Source organism: Cyrtonyx montezumae, unplaced genomic scaffold, assembly GCF_038088225.1.
Source record: "Cyrtonyx montezumae isolate F1298 unplaced genomic scaffold, pur_monq_1.0 scaffold_8, whole genome shotgun sequence".
Taxonomy (NCBI): Eukaryota; Metazoa; Chordata; class Aves; order Galliformes; family Odontophoridae; genus Cyrtonyx; species Cyrtonyx montezumae.
Window position 1 is genome coordinate 82,472,830 of NW_027072089.1, and position 16,605 is coordinate 82,489,434.

Below are 16,605 nucleotides of genomic sequence, written 5' to 3' on the forward strand. Positions count from 1 at the left end.
TCAGATGGAGGAGTAGATCTCTGACCATCTCTGCTTGGATCACAGGGGGTGCATTATGCGCCCCGTCCTGGACTTCCAGGTCAGGGCAAGTACCGTGTGGACAACTGTTCTGTCTATTGAAGACAGATGTGAAGAAGGCATTGAGAACCTCAGCCTTTTCCTTATCATCTGTGGTTACATTCCCTGCCTCGTCGAGTAAAGGAGAGAAATTTTCCTTAGTTTTTTTCGTGCTGTTAATATATTTGAAAAAGGGTTTCCTGTTCTCCTTTACAGCAGTAGCCAGTCTAAGTTCAAGCTGGGCTTTAGCATTTCTAACTTTCTGCCTGCAAATCTTGGCCAGTTCTCTGTAGTCACCCCAAGTAGCCTGTCCCATCTTCCAGAGGACATAGACTCTCTTTTTCTCTCGGAGTCTCAACAAAAGATCCCGGTTCATCCACACTGGTCTTTTTCACCTCCGGCTTGACTTACGGGACTCCGGGACAGCCTGCTCCTGTGCCTTGAAGATTTCCATCTTGAGGAGCATCCAGGCTTCCTGGACCCCTTTACCCCTCAGGAGCAAGTCCCAAGGGACCCTTGCAACAAGCACCCTGAACAGGTCAAAGTCTGCCCTCCGGAAGTCCAAGGTAGCAGTTTTGCTAGTCACCCTCTTGACGTCACCCAGAATAGCAAACTCCACCATTTCATGGTCACTCTGGCCAGGACAATCTCCAACCTTCACATCCCCTACTAGTCCTTCCCTGTTAGTGAAAAAGTAGGTCTAGCAAGGCATCTCCCCTGGTAGGCTCTTGCACCAGCTGTGTCAGGAAGCAATCATCCACACATTCTAGAAATCTCATGGACTGCTTCCTCTGCACAGTATTATATTTCCAGCATATGTCAGGGAAGTTGAAGTCCCCCATGAGAACGAGTGCTGGCCATCGTGCAACATCTACGAGTTGTTTATAGAACACCTCGTCTATTTCTTCATCCTGACTAGGTGGTCTATAACAGACCCCCACCACGATGTCACTCCTAAAGACTATCCCCCTGATCCTTATCCATAGGGACTCTACTTTATCATTTCCAACCTCAAGCTCTTCAACATCAAAACACTCTCTGATATAGAGAGCTATGCCACCACCCTTTCTTCCCTGTCTATCCCTTCTGAAGAGCTTGTAGCCATCAATCCCAGTATTCCAGTCATGGGAGAGGTCCCACCATGTTTCTGTAACAGCCACAAGGTCATAGTTAGCCTGCCTCACAATGGCTTCAAGCTCTTCTTGTTTATTGCCCATGCTGCGTGCATTGGTATAGATGCACTTCAGCTGAGATATCTGCCTCACCCCTTTCTCCAGCACAGCCTCCTTAGGCTCTTTGCTGGTGAGCCCTGTTTTATCCCCTTCCCCCGTCACAGCTAGTTTAAAGCTCTCTCAATGAGTCCAGCTAGCTCCTGTGCTAGGATTCGTTTTCCCCTTTGAGATAGGTGCATCCCATCAACAGATAACAGGCCAGGAGCTGAGTAAACTGCCCCGTGGTCAAAAAACCCAAAGTGTCTGTCTCTACACCAACCTCTCAGCCAGTTATTCATCACCTGTGTTTTCCTAGCCCATTCTGTGTCCTTCACCACCCCAGAAGGTATGGAAGCAAACACCACTTGTGCTCCCACCCCTTGAACTAATCGCCCTAATCCCCTGAAATCTCTTTTCATAGTTCGCAGACTTCTCTGAGATATTTCATTGCAGTCTGCCTGAACTACGAGTAACGGGTAGTAGTCGGTGGGGCGTATCAAGTCCGGGAGTCTTCTAGCAATGTCCGTGATCCGGGCCCCAGGGAGACAGCACACTTCCCTGCAGTTTGGGTCTGGTCTGCAAATGGGGCCCTCAGTTCCCTTTAGAAGGGAGCCACCCACTACGATCACCTTCCTTTCTTTCTTAGTAGCAGCAGTCTCAATGCACGGAGGTGACTGCCTTGCCATTGGTGACCTCCTGCGGGAATCTTCCTGCACTTCACCCCTTACCACCTCTTCAACATCCAATGCTGCAAATCTATTGCTTAGGGGTATCTGGGGACACTGGGGAGACAGAGGGGGAGATTGCCCACGGTACCGAGCAGGGACTCTCTGCCAGCCCTCCCTATCCCTCAGATATCCCCCTTCTGCCCTACGAGGACAGGTCAGGGAGTCCACCACCAACTGCGGGGGATCTCCCTGGTACCTTTCTCTCTGGCGCTCTAGGGAGCTACTCCACCAGTCAATCTCCCGCTCACAGTCCCTGATGGCCCTCAGTCTCTCAACCTCCTCTTTCAGTTCAGCCACCATGCTAAGCAGATCTTCCACCCGCTCACACCTTGCACAGGAGAACTGCTTAGCACCCTCATCCAGCAGTAGCAGGCTCTGGCACTCCTTGCAACCAGAGACCTGTGTAGCCTCGCTTCTAGGCAGACCTTCTGTCTGGGTCGCCACAGCCTTTTTAAGGCAAGCCCTCTGTCTAGTAGAGACCATGGCACAAAAAATAAAAATAAAAACAAATAAATGAAAAATTGAAAGTAAATAAATAAATAAAAAATAAAAAATAGTTTATAATAATATATATAGAGATATGAATTGTAATAACTTAAAAGTAAATAAACAATAATAATAATTTATATATATATATATATTAAAAAAAACACAAACAAACAGTGGGTAGTGACACTTCACTGCCCTCCCTGAGCCCTATTCAGCTGAGGGGTTAGGGCGAAGGCGCTGAAACCCTGGCAATGCCTACGCCTCGTTTACCTCTCGCGAGAACAGCCGTTGGGACTGCCCGCTCTCACTCGGTTCCCGAGAGACTGGAACCTCCCGAAAATCCGCCCTGTACCTCAGTCAGCCGCTGCAGCTCCGGCTGTGCCGATTTCAAAGCAGTTGATCATTAGGACTGAGTGATACTTCCGGGTTCTGACCGTTTTAAATCCCCGCCGTTGCCCTGGCAACGCCTACGCCAGTCAGCCTCCAGCGAGAGAGAGCTGCCGGGATCTGTCGGGACTAGCTGCTCTCACTCGGCTTCCGAGAGACAGGACCCTCAACATGAGCCGGCATTGCCCAGGTGGCCAAGAAAGCCAACAGCATACTGGCCTGTATTAGAAATAGTGTAGCCAGCAGGAGCAGGGAGGTGATCATCCCCCTGTACTCAGCTCTGGTGCGGCCGCACCTCGAGTACTGTGTTCAGTTTTGGGCCCCTCACTACAAGAAGGACATTGAGGCCCTGGAGCGTGTTCAGAGAAGGGCAACAAAACTGGTGAGGGGTCTGGAGCACAAGTCTTATGAGGAGCGGCTGAGGGAGCTGGGATTGTTTAGTCTGGAGAAGAGGAGGCTCAGAGGAGACCTTATTGCACTCTACCACTTCCTGAAGGGGGGTTGTGGTGAGGAGGGGGTGGGCCTCTTCTCCCTGATAAATAATGACAGGACGAGAGGGAATGGCCACAAGTTGCGCCGGGGAAGATTTAGATTAGACCTGAGGAAACATTTTTTTCTCTGAAGGAGTGGTCAGGCACTGGAATGGCCTGCCTAGGGAGGTGGTTGAGGCACCATCCCTAGCGCTGTTCAAGAAGCGTTTAGATGAGGTGCTAAGGGATTTGATTTAGTAGTTGGGTAGGGATAGTGATAGGAGGATGATTGGACTAGATGATCTTGTAGGTCCTTTCCAACCTTATGAACCTATGAAAACCCGCCCTGTGCCTCAATCAGCCACTGCAGCTCCAGCTGTGCCGATTTCAAAGCAGTTGATCACGAGTACTGACTCCTGTTGTAGGAGTAACGAAGAATGCCATGCAGTGTCTGCCTCTGTCCAAATGGTAAATAGCAAAATGTAGCAGCAAGCTTTCAGGCTTCCATGGAACACATCCTTTTCTTGGATTACTTTTATTTTTGCAGCTCAAAGAATTTGCAATTCAGGCTGGTATAAGAGAGAAATACAACCATGAAAATGTTATCATTACCAGCCGCTCCAAGAAGACACTTGAAAAAGACACTAACAGTTGCAAGGCCTTTGCTGAATCAAAATATGAAAAAATATAAATAGTTCTTCACTGGAATACATTTCAGTGTTGAAGGTACATGGATTTCAGTGCTGTTTATTCTTGTTGAGTGGATGGAAGACTTGCCTGGAGAAAGGTAGCTTCTCTGTTTCCATAGCATTGAGTTTGAAGAAGAATTTGAGCTACAGTTAATGACTTAGCTCTGTATTTGATGAGCTAGAGAATGACTCAAAGATAGTTAGTACTGCCTCTTGGGTTTAATAGCACAAGCTTTACATCTTTACAGATGCAGCCCTGCACCGTTGTTTACAGTCCTGTTGCCATGTATTGGATCAGTTAGTGGTGTTGCCAAATTGTAAGTAAGATGAGGGTCACCAACACCACTGCTGCAATGTCGCCTTGTAACATTTCTTTTGTTGCACAGTGGTAGAGCCTTGAATTACAAATAGTCCTGTGTGAATCAAACAGCATTCTCCTCTGAATTTTTTGGCGTTGAGAGATTTATTCTCCTTGTAAACCTTGCGAAGTACTTTCTAAAAAGGTTTAAAAAGCAGTATTTGTAATGCTATGTGCGAAGGGACACATTTTAGTAGGCAATTCAATTCCATCTTCTAAACAGGTGGTTTTCAGTCTCAGAAGTTGAATGAATTGACTGTTCATTTGTCCAGCTCCAGATCTGGCTGTGCTTAGAGTCTGCTCTAAGTTCTTCACATGCTAAAACATTCTTGAGAGAAGTCTTTTTGTTCACAGATGACAGCCCTGACTATTGAGAGCCATGCTTCCACTCATTCCTTCTTTCAGACCCAGCAGGTCTTGAGTTCATCTTCACAATAATTCAGTAACAGAGGTGGGAAGTGCCCTCCCAATTTATCATATTAGAACATTTATTGGTGTTCCCAAGGAAATGTTGGGGACATTGGCTTGTACTTTCACAGAAGGCTGAAAAAAATGACCCTGTGATTCTCCTCTCTCCCAAATGTTCTGTCTACTCCAACAGTACATCCTTGCTATTTCATCATTTTTCCTCTACTTTTCTAAAAGCACAAACTGTGAATCTCCTCTCTTTTTCATTTAGGATGGGTAAAATTCCCCTTCCTTTTGAAGCTGAAGCTTATTAACAAAGCAGATATTCCTGGGATGTGTGGAATTGCTTCCCTGTAGCCCTAAGAAATGTAAGAACTCAGGTTTGCATGTGCTGGTGCTTTATTTCTCTTGGCTGCTGTTTGTTGTGCTGCACTCCTAGTGGCTGCTTGTAGTTCCCTTTTGGAGCAGCTAAGTCTCCACACATTGTGTGTCATGCCCAAAACAGGTCCGTAGGTTCTGTTCCTGCGTCCAGGCACTCAAAAGCAAGGCACTGGAGCACTGTTTGTTGAACACAGCTCCAAATCTATATATAATAAACACTTAGGAGGTAGGAAATGCAGTGAGTAATGACAGCAATAAAGCAAAGACAAAACAGCTGAGCTCAGTGAAATGCAGCAATCCTTATTTTCTATAATTACAGCAATTATGTAGCTATTAATGACACGACCTGATAAAGCGCTTTTGTTGCAAGCTGAATTTCTGTGCACGTCTCAAAATAAGGAAAATACTTGGTGTTTTGAGAGATTTCATATCAATAAATATCAGCTTATAGTGTAACCTACAACACAGTATGGTTTGCAAAGGCTAAAAAATGGCTTTCAGATTGCAATCAGCATGAATAATTAAAGTTTTACGTCAAAGTGTGGGGAAGTCGGAAGCAGGGTCCTAGAGGGGTTGGACTTCTGAAGCTATTCACTGCACTTCTATTTCACCAAGAGAAATATAAACACTGAGGTAGAGGGATCACAGCAGAGAGCAGAGCTGTAGCATGGTGTGATTCCTGTGCTGAAATGGGCAAACATAAATGGTGAGAGATTCAGTTTACGCATGCAATGTAGAGTGATGCACACCTGGGGAGCAGTAATAATTGGCAGTGCTTCAGAAAGGGGGAGTGCTACTTAGCATGCAAAGAAACACTACTGACAGTCTCTTCATGGCTCATAAACCCACTGTGCCAGCCCAGCCAGGGGCATTACAAATGCAGACTTCCAGTGGGAGCTGTTGTCAACCAAAGAGCTAATCATCCCCGTCTGGCAAGACTGCCTTCAGTCTGCTGTATGCCATGCCTTGTCTTTCATTGGAAAACAGACTTTTGAGAAGTTAGGGAAAGTTTAAATGGGTAATTCAAATAGTAACAGGAGGGCTGCTGAAAATTAATTCCAGGTGCAGAGGGAAATTAAAGAGAAATAACAGTACAGATGATAATAGAAGAGCAGAAAATGAACCATTTTGCTGAAAGTAAAACAAGGTGTTGTTTTGTTTTGTTTTTTAATTGAAAGCATTCCTGTTCAGGTAAAGAGAAGACATCAGTGCTCGGCAATTAGAGTAGTTGCTCAACTTTCCTGTCATTTCAAAAAGACACATGGCCCTTCCATGTTTTGGATTGAACAGAGGTTTTAGAGGGAGGTGTGTGCACTCTAAAGTGGGGAATGTTCAGGATGCTGAGTATAAAAGAAACCTCATAATGGTTGGAAATTAATCTGCAGAATAAGGACTGATTAGGTGGGGACTGGGAATAAGTATTATGGTTTTTGGTGGTTTTTTTTGTTTATTTGTTTTGTTTTGTTTTTGTGTATATTCAAGTATTATCCTTAAGTAAATGGCAGTTTTACCCAATTGCATAGTAGGACCAAGATCATTTCCACCCTGTTAGTAGAGATTTGTAGAAATAAAACAGAAAGCACCATTCAGATATTGGTGTTTCCTAGGAAGGCTTATGATCTTAATGTGTGAACTGTCTGTTAAGATAACAATATACTGAGTATGAGTGCTGATGATCAGAAATGGTCAAAGGGAAAAGAGTATGATTACCAGCAAGGAAGGTAATGTTAAAGATCATGGATGGGATAGGTGGGCTTCAGAAATTGCTGTGTACCTGAATGGTAAAATAGTGTTTTTCCTAAAGTGGAACCTGGACCATGTTATATATTGGCAGAATTAATAGAGGCTGTCATTCCCAGACAGACATTGGAATGACAGAATTTTGTTCTCTGACAAAACTGAGCATGATGTGTTTTCTTTGAGAGGACCTAGATCTGCCTCCTATTCTTCCCATACCAAGAAAATAGGTGATGCTTATGCTTCTCACTGGAGCTTCTGGAAATCAGTGTCCTACTGAAAGATGTGGGAAATTTGTAAGAACACACAGAATATGTCCAAAGTGGCCAAGCCTCTTTTTCCTAGAGCTGGTAAATTGACTGTTGTGAAGAAAAGCCTTTCACACTGCTCTTCCATGACTTGCTTATTTTGTCCATCTGACATTCAATGCAGTATGTTTCAACCAACAAAACTTAAAGTGACTTTATTTTAAAAATAATCAAACCAAAGGTTACTTGCAAAATGGGAAGAAAAAAGGGAAAGAAATCAGCTTTCAGACCTCTTAGCTTTTTTAGGTCTCAGTAGTATGTTTTAATTGTTTTAGCAACATTCCTTTTAAATCACAAATTTAGATTTGTGGTGCTTTTTTTAATTAGAATCACAAGTCTTGCTCAAGCCCTCCAATCTATATAAACTTCATATGTCTTGAAGTTTACAGTACAATCTTAAGAGCTGTTTCACAACCAAAAAAAAAAAAAAAACCTGTAATCATCACATTTGTGGCACCAGCCTAAAGGCAAGACCTCAATAATGTGACTCCAGGCACCAATGGACGCACCAGTTCCCTTTCCTAGGTCAGCAAACTGATCAAGATGGGACTGCTCTTCTCTCTGAAGGCAAAAAAATGTTGAGGCCTTGAATGGTTTACATTTGTGCAAGTACCACCTTTTTTGGGAACAGCAAGGGTGTGAAACCAGCCCACAGAACCTTCTGTCAGCAGTGGGTGTCACAGCCCACAGATAGTCAATAGCCATTAGGAGTCAAAAAGGCAGAGAAACCTGGCCAACTCAAAGGAAAGATGCAGCAGAAAATGAGTGCTCAAATCTGGCTTCTTGCATCATGGTCTGGTGTATTAAAACTGTCATGGTTTTATGCTAATGTGCTTCATTCCTAGCCAGTGATTATTATGCTTTGAATTAGCATCGCTCTTGAGAGTTCATAAGTTCATAAGTTCATAAGGTTGGAAAGGACCTATAAGATCATCTAGTCCAACCATCCTCCTATCACTATCTCTACCCAACTACTAAATTAAGTCCTTTAGCACCTCATCTAAACGCTTCTTGAACAGCGCTAGGGATGGTGCCTCAACCACCTCCCTAGGCAGGCCATTCCAGTGCCTGACCACTCTTTCAGAAAAATACTTTTTTCAGAAAAATACTCTTTTCAGAGTATTTTTCATGGGGAGAAAAAAAAAAAGAAATAGCCCTTCTGAAAAATAGGAGCAAGGGGGAAAAGAAGAGCTGTTATTTGCATTAGCTCAGAGCTGCATGTGTTTGGAGAGGATGAAGGAGAAAGGCCACATCATGTCTTCGCAGGGCTCCTGGAACAGATCCATGTAGGACAAAATACTGAAATTCAAGGAACAGCAGTCAAAACATGGAACTGGTTTTGATACTGTTTGGCTTTTAATAAACCCATCTCTATGGGTGAATTCCTTTTGACTCCAGTACTTACGTTGCCCGATGATGAATCCATGCTACTTTACTCTCAGCAGGAGAAACTTCCTGGGGGCAGTGAGAGCACAGCTGGTATGTAATGCAGAGAATGTGCTATATGAAGTAAGGTGATCCCTTTAAAAAAGGGATGTCATTTCACTTGGAAATGACTTCAGCAGTAGTAACTACGACCAGCTCTCAAAGAGCTGTGCATTTCTGAGGTTTAGTAACTGTAGGGTTACTTCAGTAGCGGAAATGTTGTCTCACTGAGGGGCGTGAGGGAGAGGGCAAGCAGCAGGAGTTTCATTATATTACAACTGTGGATTTGTGTAGCAGAAAGCCTAATTCAGCAGCAGTAGTGTGTCATTCCTAGTTTGTTCAGTGGGTTGCTTCTAAGCCCTTGTACCCCAAGCAAGACAGCAAAGACAGTACCAGCCCGCTGCTTCTAGCAGCATCTCTTGAAAAATCCCAGCAGTGGATCACAGTGTGGTTTTGTGCACTTTTTAACTTGAGGCATCTTAAAAATAGAGGAGATGGGGAAAGGTGTGCTCTCTTTGGATCTGTATATAGAGTAAGTTGATCAGACCCTGGCAGGTCTTCAAAGCCCAGCATGTTCCAGTGAAATCGGAAAGCATAAGGAAATGCCCAGTTTCTTCTTTTACCCTCACAATGTGTTCAGCATAACCAGTCTGCTTACAGCCTTGATGCAGCATGACCTCGCCCTCTGTAGGATAGTACCTTGGTAATGGGTTCTCCATGTAGGCAGGAATTTCTCTAGGCAGTTAAGCAGAATATGAAGAGCTGAAACAGAATGAAATGTTTGACCAGACTACCTTTTTTTTTTCTCCCTGTTTTTAATTGGTAAAAAAGAAGTTCTTAGAGATGTCTCTTTATTGTCCCAAAGAACAGTTGTTTTTTACCAGTTCAAAAAAAAACTTTGAAACACTTTGGCTCTCTGTCCAGTTAGCTAGTGTCTTTTCTCCAAAAACTTATAAGCAGCTCTAACTGGCAGTGATATTTTGCAAGAAAGAGAACTGTGTTGCCACTGTTAAAAAACAAATAAATAAAAACTAAAACCAAGAACAAAATAAGTAACTTCCTTGAAAAACCTGAAAAGCTCTAATAATATTTTAGTTTAGACATCTGGTAATGGGATTTCCTTTTTGCTAGAGGCATCTTTCTTATGGTTCCCATAAATGCAAACCTAAATTTGGCACACTTAAAGCCTTTTTTAAAATTTTCCATTGAGACACACAAGAATTTGACAGCTAAAATCTCTGGTTTGTTCTATGGCGTAGGTGTGTTCATCCCTTCAGAGCTCTGTTCTTGTTGAGGCTCCAGAACTCATGCTCATGACTGAGGTTAATCCATAAATACTGCTGTTGCAATAAATACACTGACTTCAGGATGGTGGCAGTGAAGGTCTGTGTTGTGCCTATATTAATCTAGACTGCCTTTTTGCAAACTACTCACTTCAGTTTTCCTCGCAGTGCTGCATTACAATGCAAGGCTGGGAAATGACAGAACAGTTTATTTGGAAGGGTCTGTCAGAAATCAATTAGCCCAACTGCCTGACCATGTCAGAGCTAACAAAATCACTTATTTTGACCTGCTTCTTTTGACTGTGCTTAATGCACCCCAAAATGTGCTTTGCCCCTTGACTGCCAGGCACACTGCTGCTCATGCTGAGCTTGCTGTCATTTACACTCCCTTGTTCCTCTCTTCTGAACTGCACTCCAGCCACTTGTCTCCCAGTCTATGCCTGTGTCTGGCATTGCTCCATCCCACATGCAAGACCCAGTGTTTTACCCTTGTTGAATTTCATTGCATTGATGATTGCCCAGTGCTCTTAATCCCATTGCAAAGACTCTTGTCCCTCAAGAGAGCCAGCAGTACCTCCCAGTTCAGTGTTATTGACAAAACTGCTGAGGATGCATTCCCCTCCTGCATCTAGATCATTGATAAAAGTGCTGAACAGGACTGGCTCTAGAATTGAGCTCTAGTGAATACCTTTGATGGCCGCCCAGCAACCTGGTATAGCCCCTTTCACTGTGACCTTTTCCACCCTTCCATTCAGCTCATTCTTCACTCAGTGAAGTTCACCTCACCACTGGACAATTTGTCTGGAAGGATGCCATGAGAGATGATATCAAAGAACTTACTGAAATCTAGAAAGACTACATCCACCACCTTCCTTTCATCTAGAAAGTAGGTGATTTTATCCTAGAAGGAGATCAAATTTGACTTTCCCTTGATGAACCATACTGTTGACTATACCTGATGATGGCTTTGTTCTTTACATGCCTTTCAATATCTCCCAGAATAATCTTCTCAATAACTTTTCCAAGGAGTAGGGGATACTAACAGGTCTATAGTTTACTGGGTCTTCTCTCATACACCTTTTATGGATGAGTATACAATATCTTTAAGAAATAAAATTAAGAATAATTTAAAAATGCCCCTGCATGATGACAGAACTGTGCACATACACTTCCTAGAGGCTGAGGCTGCATGCTTCAGCCCAGAACGGGGACAGCTCATAGCAGCCTTGGCAGCTGTGGTGTAGAGGGTCACAGTGCTGCGGGTAACTTCCTGCTGTTCATGTTTTCCTTTGAGGTCCTGGCTTACTTTTCTCCACTTATATAATTACAGAGGTGTTAATTCTCGAGAACAGCACCATACGTTTTCCCTGCAAACCTGAGGGAGGGGTCATGCAATGTAAATATGCCAAGTGACTACCCCAGGTTTCTCTTGCTCTGAGGTGGGGTAATTTAAATTCTCCAGATTTGTCAGCTGGTTTGCTTAAGTACTGAGACTGCCTTGATGTATTACAATGTAATGACTGCAGATTTTTTTATTTTTATTTTTTTCTAACAATGGAAGTTCAGTGAAAGCCTGTAGCCTCCCCTTACGGAATTCAGCCCTGACTGTGGACTCTGTTAAAGTTCTCCCAAGTCTCTAGTTTTAAGGACTAAATAAGTAGGGATTGGGTTGGCAGAAAGGTAGGACTGAGAGGAACCTTTCACTAGGAAATCCTTGCTGTAGTTCCTTTTGGAACTCAGATAGTTTCATTGTACACAGTGATAATATCAGGGGGTTTTAGTCCTTTCCTTTTGTCAGTATTAGTTCATGCAGATTTCTCTTGAATCCTGTTGTTAATGCAGATCTTTACAACAGAGCACGAATTCCACTGGAAGAAAAGAAAGTTAAAATAATAAAGACTACTTTTTTTTTTTCCTTTTTTAGTAGTTTCTGTAACCATGGAAAAAATTCCCATCTGTGTGGTTCTATGATAATTTATTAACATATCTATGTCACTTTTTAAATTTTGTTTCTTTCTTCTTTTCTTATGGAAAATCCAGCGGAGGAAGTGGAAAGACTGGCTGCAATGCGTTCAGATTCTCTAGTACCTGGGACCCACACACCTCCTATCAGAAGAAGAAGCAAATTTGCCACTCTTGGAAGGCTTTTTAAGCCGTGGAAGTGGAGGAAGAAGAAGAGTGAAAAATTTAAGCACACTTCTGCAGGTAATAGTTGCTGTCGGGCTAATCTGTTAATCTTGGACTGTTTGATCAACAAGGCTAAAAGCTATTAATGCAGGCCCAATTTGTACACTTCATATGGTTGCAGCTTGGCTGGCAGAGATTTCTCAGATTCTAATTGATCTTAAGCTTTGTTACCAGCCCCTTCTTAAAATAAATAAATAAATAAATAAAACCCACATTTCATACACTACAGTTAAAGCAGTAGCTCAACAAAGCTGTATTTTCAGATTTTACTATGAGAGCTAGAAAGATAAACAGGAGAAATCCTGTTACACTGATTTATCAGACTGGATAAAGGAAATTGTGTGAATGAAAATGCAAACCATGTGGAGGGTACAGCCACATTCAAACTCTGTGAGTACAAACAGAGGAACAGAAAAAGAGATAGCAAAGGAGCTGACATTTTCCTGAGTAATTTGTGTAACCATAAATTATTTTATCCATTGGGCTGGAAAAATGTGTCACTTGGTTTCTGAGAAAAACAAATCTCTCTTCCTGCCACACCTCTTCTCCTGCTGTTGCATTTGAACACTCCTGATTTAACACTTTTTTTAATATGTGTATAGATTTTATATATGTATGTAAGTCTATATGTACCTAAGTATAAGGTTTAACACTTTATATATCATATATTTATATACATTTACCTAGAAAACTGCTAATACGTTTTATTATATTACAAATTTTTCTGAACAAGAATCCTAAGAATCCATGCACTGATTCATAGATATTTGTATCTGATTTGTTTCACACTCTGTTTTTCTTATGTAGAAGGCTTCTTTTCTTTGCACGTCCATGATGACTAGTAATTAGTACTTGTTTTTCAGCAAATTTTAAGTCTGGATTGTCTGTGAGAAATTATGAATTTTCTTCTGACTTCTTATCATTCTCACCGGAGCTAAGAACAAAGCAGTTGCCAGAAGATACTTGATTTACAGCCCAGTTGCTCTCTGACCTGTTTATTGCACAGTGGAGGCTTTCAGGCAGGGCTGGAGTATACTTTCTGACATCCCTCAGCCTATACTCTTGCAATATAGCACAAGAAGTCTGATTCAGTGAAGTGCAAATCCATGCATGAGGTTAAATGCAGAATAAGATTTTGCAGGGTTCAGACCTAAGGGTGCATTGTACTGTGTGGTGTTTAAGCTGCTCCCTGATTTGTCAGGCAAGGACTAATGAACTGGAATGGATGGTTGTATTACTATGACTGTTGATTGTATTTTTCGGTTTGACAGCTGAAAAACTATTGTCACAAAAATGACATGTTTCTGTAAAACAAAGGGCTTGTCTTTCATGTTCTGTAGCAACGATTACTGTAGTGCAGTGTAAAGGATTTCTATGAAATTTACATTGCTCTCAAGGAGCATTGGATACATGGATGCTTTAGTGATAGCCAGTTTGAAGCTAGTTGCAGCATTCTGGGCTCGTTGGTTACAGCTGATAGCATAACCACAGCAATACTGGATGTACCATGGGATGCAGAAATGCCCCTTGTGTTTGTTTATATGGTTTATCCAGCTCCATGAACTGGGACTGGGCTGCATACTGCTAGAGTTAAACTAATTAGGTTGAAGCTGGCTTGAATATGCCTGCATGGTCTGCTCTGGGCATTGCAAGTGTCGTTATGTAGTCTGTCCCCATTTACCAAAAAATTTGGAAAGCGTGCAGTGATTAAAAACAGAGTAAAAACATGTACTTCCTTTTCTCAGGAAGCTTAACCAGACCAGCCAGAACATCTCCTTCTCTTGTAAATGGGACTTCAGTGTCTGAAGAACAAATTAAAAGCAGAGCTTCCAGTTTGCAGGAAATGTTTGACTGAGGTACTGAGTTTGATCTCAGCTGAATCCAAAACCTTTTTTTTCTCTTTTTTTCCTCTGTTTCTTGTGAACCAACAATATCCTGCAGCTGCTTTGCAAAATTGGTATTCTTGTCAGCTCCCCTGCTAATAACTACAGCAAAATTGACACAGATGTCAAATTTGCCAAGTACTCTGCAGGAGGTACTGGCGGAGACTTGCTTCTGGACTGAATCAGAGCTGGGGACCCCACAGTTTCCATCATCCCCATCCCTGAGGAATAGGAATCCAGCCGAATCCTGTCAGACCCCTGTCTGACAGTACAGCAGCATAGGTTGAACCTACCATGTAATATAAAATATTTTGCATGTGAAAAATTAGTGTTTTTCCACCTGTGTTTCAAAGAGTTCTAGTCTAATACCTCTGATCTCACTGAGAAAATATATTTAATTTTTACAATGAATCAAAGGACAAGCTTATGAGGTGGCATAATGAGAGCCAGCATGATACTTCCTAATACAAGCTTATTTTCTTCTAGTGCACTGATGAACGTGATGCTTGGGGGAAAAAAAAGAAACCCTATTAGTGTCCTGCAGGCATGCATCCAAGCTCCCTACCTGCACAGAACATCAGTAATTATTAAAAATAAATACTAAAACAAGTATTTTATTAGCCTCTTATTTGCTTCAGCAATAGATTCAATTATTTTAAATGTCGAAAGTGATATGGGTCAAAACATGTGAAACATTGAAAGTTTCTTTGAAATTAATGGGATTTTTTTCTGTGAGAGGACCAGAAGAAGCAGGAGAGTCAGGCTGATACTGAAGGTTGAAAGGTTGCCTTTTTGGAGAGCTCCAAGTTCTAATTTCTTGCATCTATATCTTTATTAAATTAAAAGCTCTGTGCTAAGGATTACTGATACTTCTTGCACACAAAGTGTGGAAACATTTTTTACTGTAGTGGAGCGAAGGGTCCCTCATAGAATGAGCAATATGATAAAGCTTTGCAAGTACAGTCTAACTGCCGAGATTTTATCACTTGATGAGTTTCCTTTTAACTGATGAGCAGCAGCCTTCCTTATGGCGGAAGAAGCAAGGGAGAAACTGGGAGTTTTCTTTCTCTGAGCATGTTCCCAGCTGGATGCAGCTGGGACAGCACCAGCAGGCTGCCCAATATTTTTAAAACCCCATTAGACACTGTAGGAAGCAGCACAGCAGACAGCAGGAGGGAGAGCTGGATATCTCCTCAGTTAAACCTTTGTCGTCATTTTCATGCCTTGATCTTGTTCTGGTTGACTTGAAGTGAATTTCAAAACAGTTTCTGTGTTTGCTGGTGTTTTATTGCACTGCTGTACACATGCTGGTGAAATGTCATTTCTTGGTTGTGTTTTGGAGAAGGAAGTACGTGTTGTCTTCTGAAATAAAGAAGCTTGAGGGAGATTATTTGAAATATTGAGGAATTTTTTTATCCTTGCATTCATCAAGAGCTAACTGCTTGCAACCTTTCAGAAAAAAAAATTCAGCTGCTTACAGGAGTCATTGTTGGGAAAAACGTCTTGTTTTGCCATTTCAGATGTCTGGTGACCTTTATTTTAAAGACCTGATGCCTTCTTTTTGCTTTATCCATCCCTGAGTTGCGGTGCTCAGACAGAGGGAAGAGAAAGCATGTAGTTTGTGCCTGGAGGTACAAATCTCAGTAGTAAGTAGGAGGGGCGAGCAATTGGTCAGTGTTTGGGTTAGGTATACAGCCACCCTGTACAGTTAGTAGAGGAAGTCCAGTGTCTTGAGAGCTCCACTGCAGCTCTTTTTGCTAAGTGGAGGATTGTCAGATAGTAATAGGAAAGTGAGAAAAGGACATCTGTTCATCTCTGCTTTTTCTGTGTACTTCAAAACCTACTTTCACTTGTCTTCCAGATCCTCCTCCTCATAGAAATCTGTAAAACTCCTTCCACGGATCAGTCCTGAGACCACAACCACGCACGGCAAAGGCCTCAGGCCTGGACAGTTTAGCTCCTGATTCACATACAGCCTCATTTGCTTAGGGTAAAATTAAAGATTGCAGAGATTGACATTCACCTTCTCAAGGTGTAGGATTACAGAGTTTGTAGGGATAAAGACTTAAGACTGAACAGTGTAGACCAACTTATCTGAAGAGCTAAGAAGCAAATGATTGTAAGCCAGGAAAGACCTATGGGGCTGGGAGGGGTTGGGCTGGAAGACTGGGAGAGCTTTTAGGACATGTGAGCAGGTGTACCTGCCTCCTGAGGACCTTAGGACTCTTCTCCTGATACCAGTTGCTCTTCTAAAATAGCTGAGATCTGTGTGCTGAATTTAAAGAATGAAGCCCATTAACATACGCAGTGCTGCAAAACGGAGCATCTGGATTATTTTAGGGAGGTTGTACAAGCACTTCCATGTACTTCCTCACTCACTCAAACTGTTTAAAGAAAAGCAAGTGTGACAAAAGTATATTCACTTATGAAACTTTTAGTTGTTCCACTCCTGGATCTGTGTTAAAACAGCCATTTGTTTTATGCTTAAGTGCTATTTTTTTCGCTTGTGGAGTCTTATTGCTTCAATTTTTCCAAACCAGGCTTTTTTAAAAAGCCCTGTATAAAATCTCATATGGCAATGTGTTTATATATGGTAAGTCTCCC

The 16,605-nt window shown here is 42.3% G+C and overlaps 2 protein-coding genes across 6 annotated transcripts in view; one reads left to right on the forward strand and one right to left on the reverse strand.

Annotated features, from left to right (window-relative positions):
* Positions 1 to 16,605, reverse strand: part of GFOD1 (Gfo/Idh/MocA-like oxidoreductase domain containing 1) — a 521,440-nt gene that overhangs the window by 286,248 nt on the left and 218,587 nt on the right. The gene's annotated exons all lie outside the window — the stretch shown is intronic.
* The window catches only part of PHACTR1 (phosphatase and actin regulator 1), a 297,264-nt gene that overhangs the window by 159,649 nt on the left and 121,010 nt on the right, over positions 1 to 16,605 (forward strand). For all 5 annotated transcript variants that reach the window (XM_065752319.1, XM_065752314.1, XM_065752316.1 and 2 more), the window contains one exon: positions 11,972 to 12,136. In XM_065752319.1, coding sequence (XP_065608391.1) covers positions 11,972 to 12,136 — 165 coding nt within the window. The remainder of the gene's footprint in view (positions 1 to 11,971; positions 12,137 to 16,605) is intronic.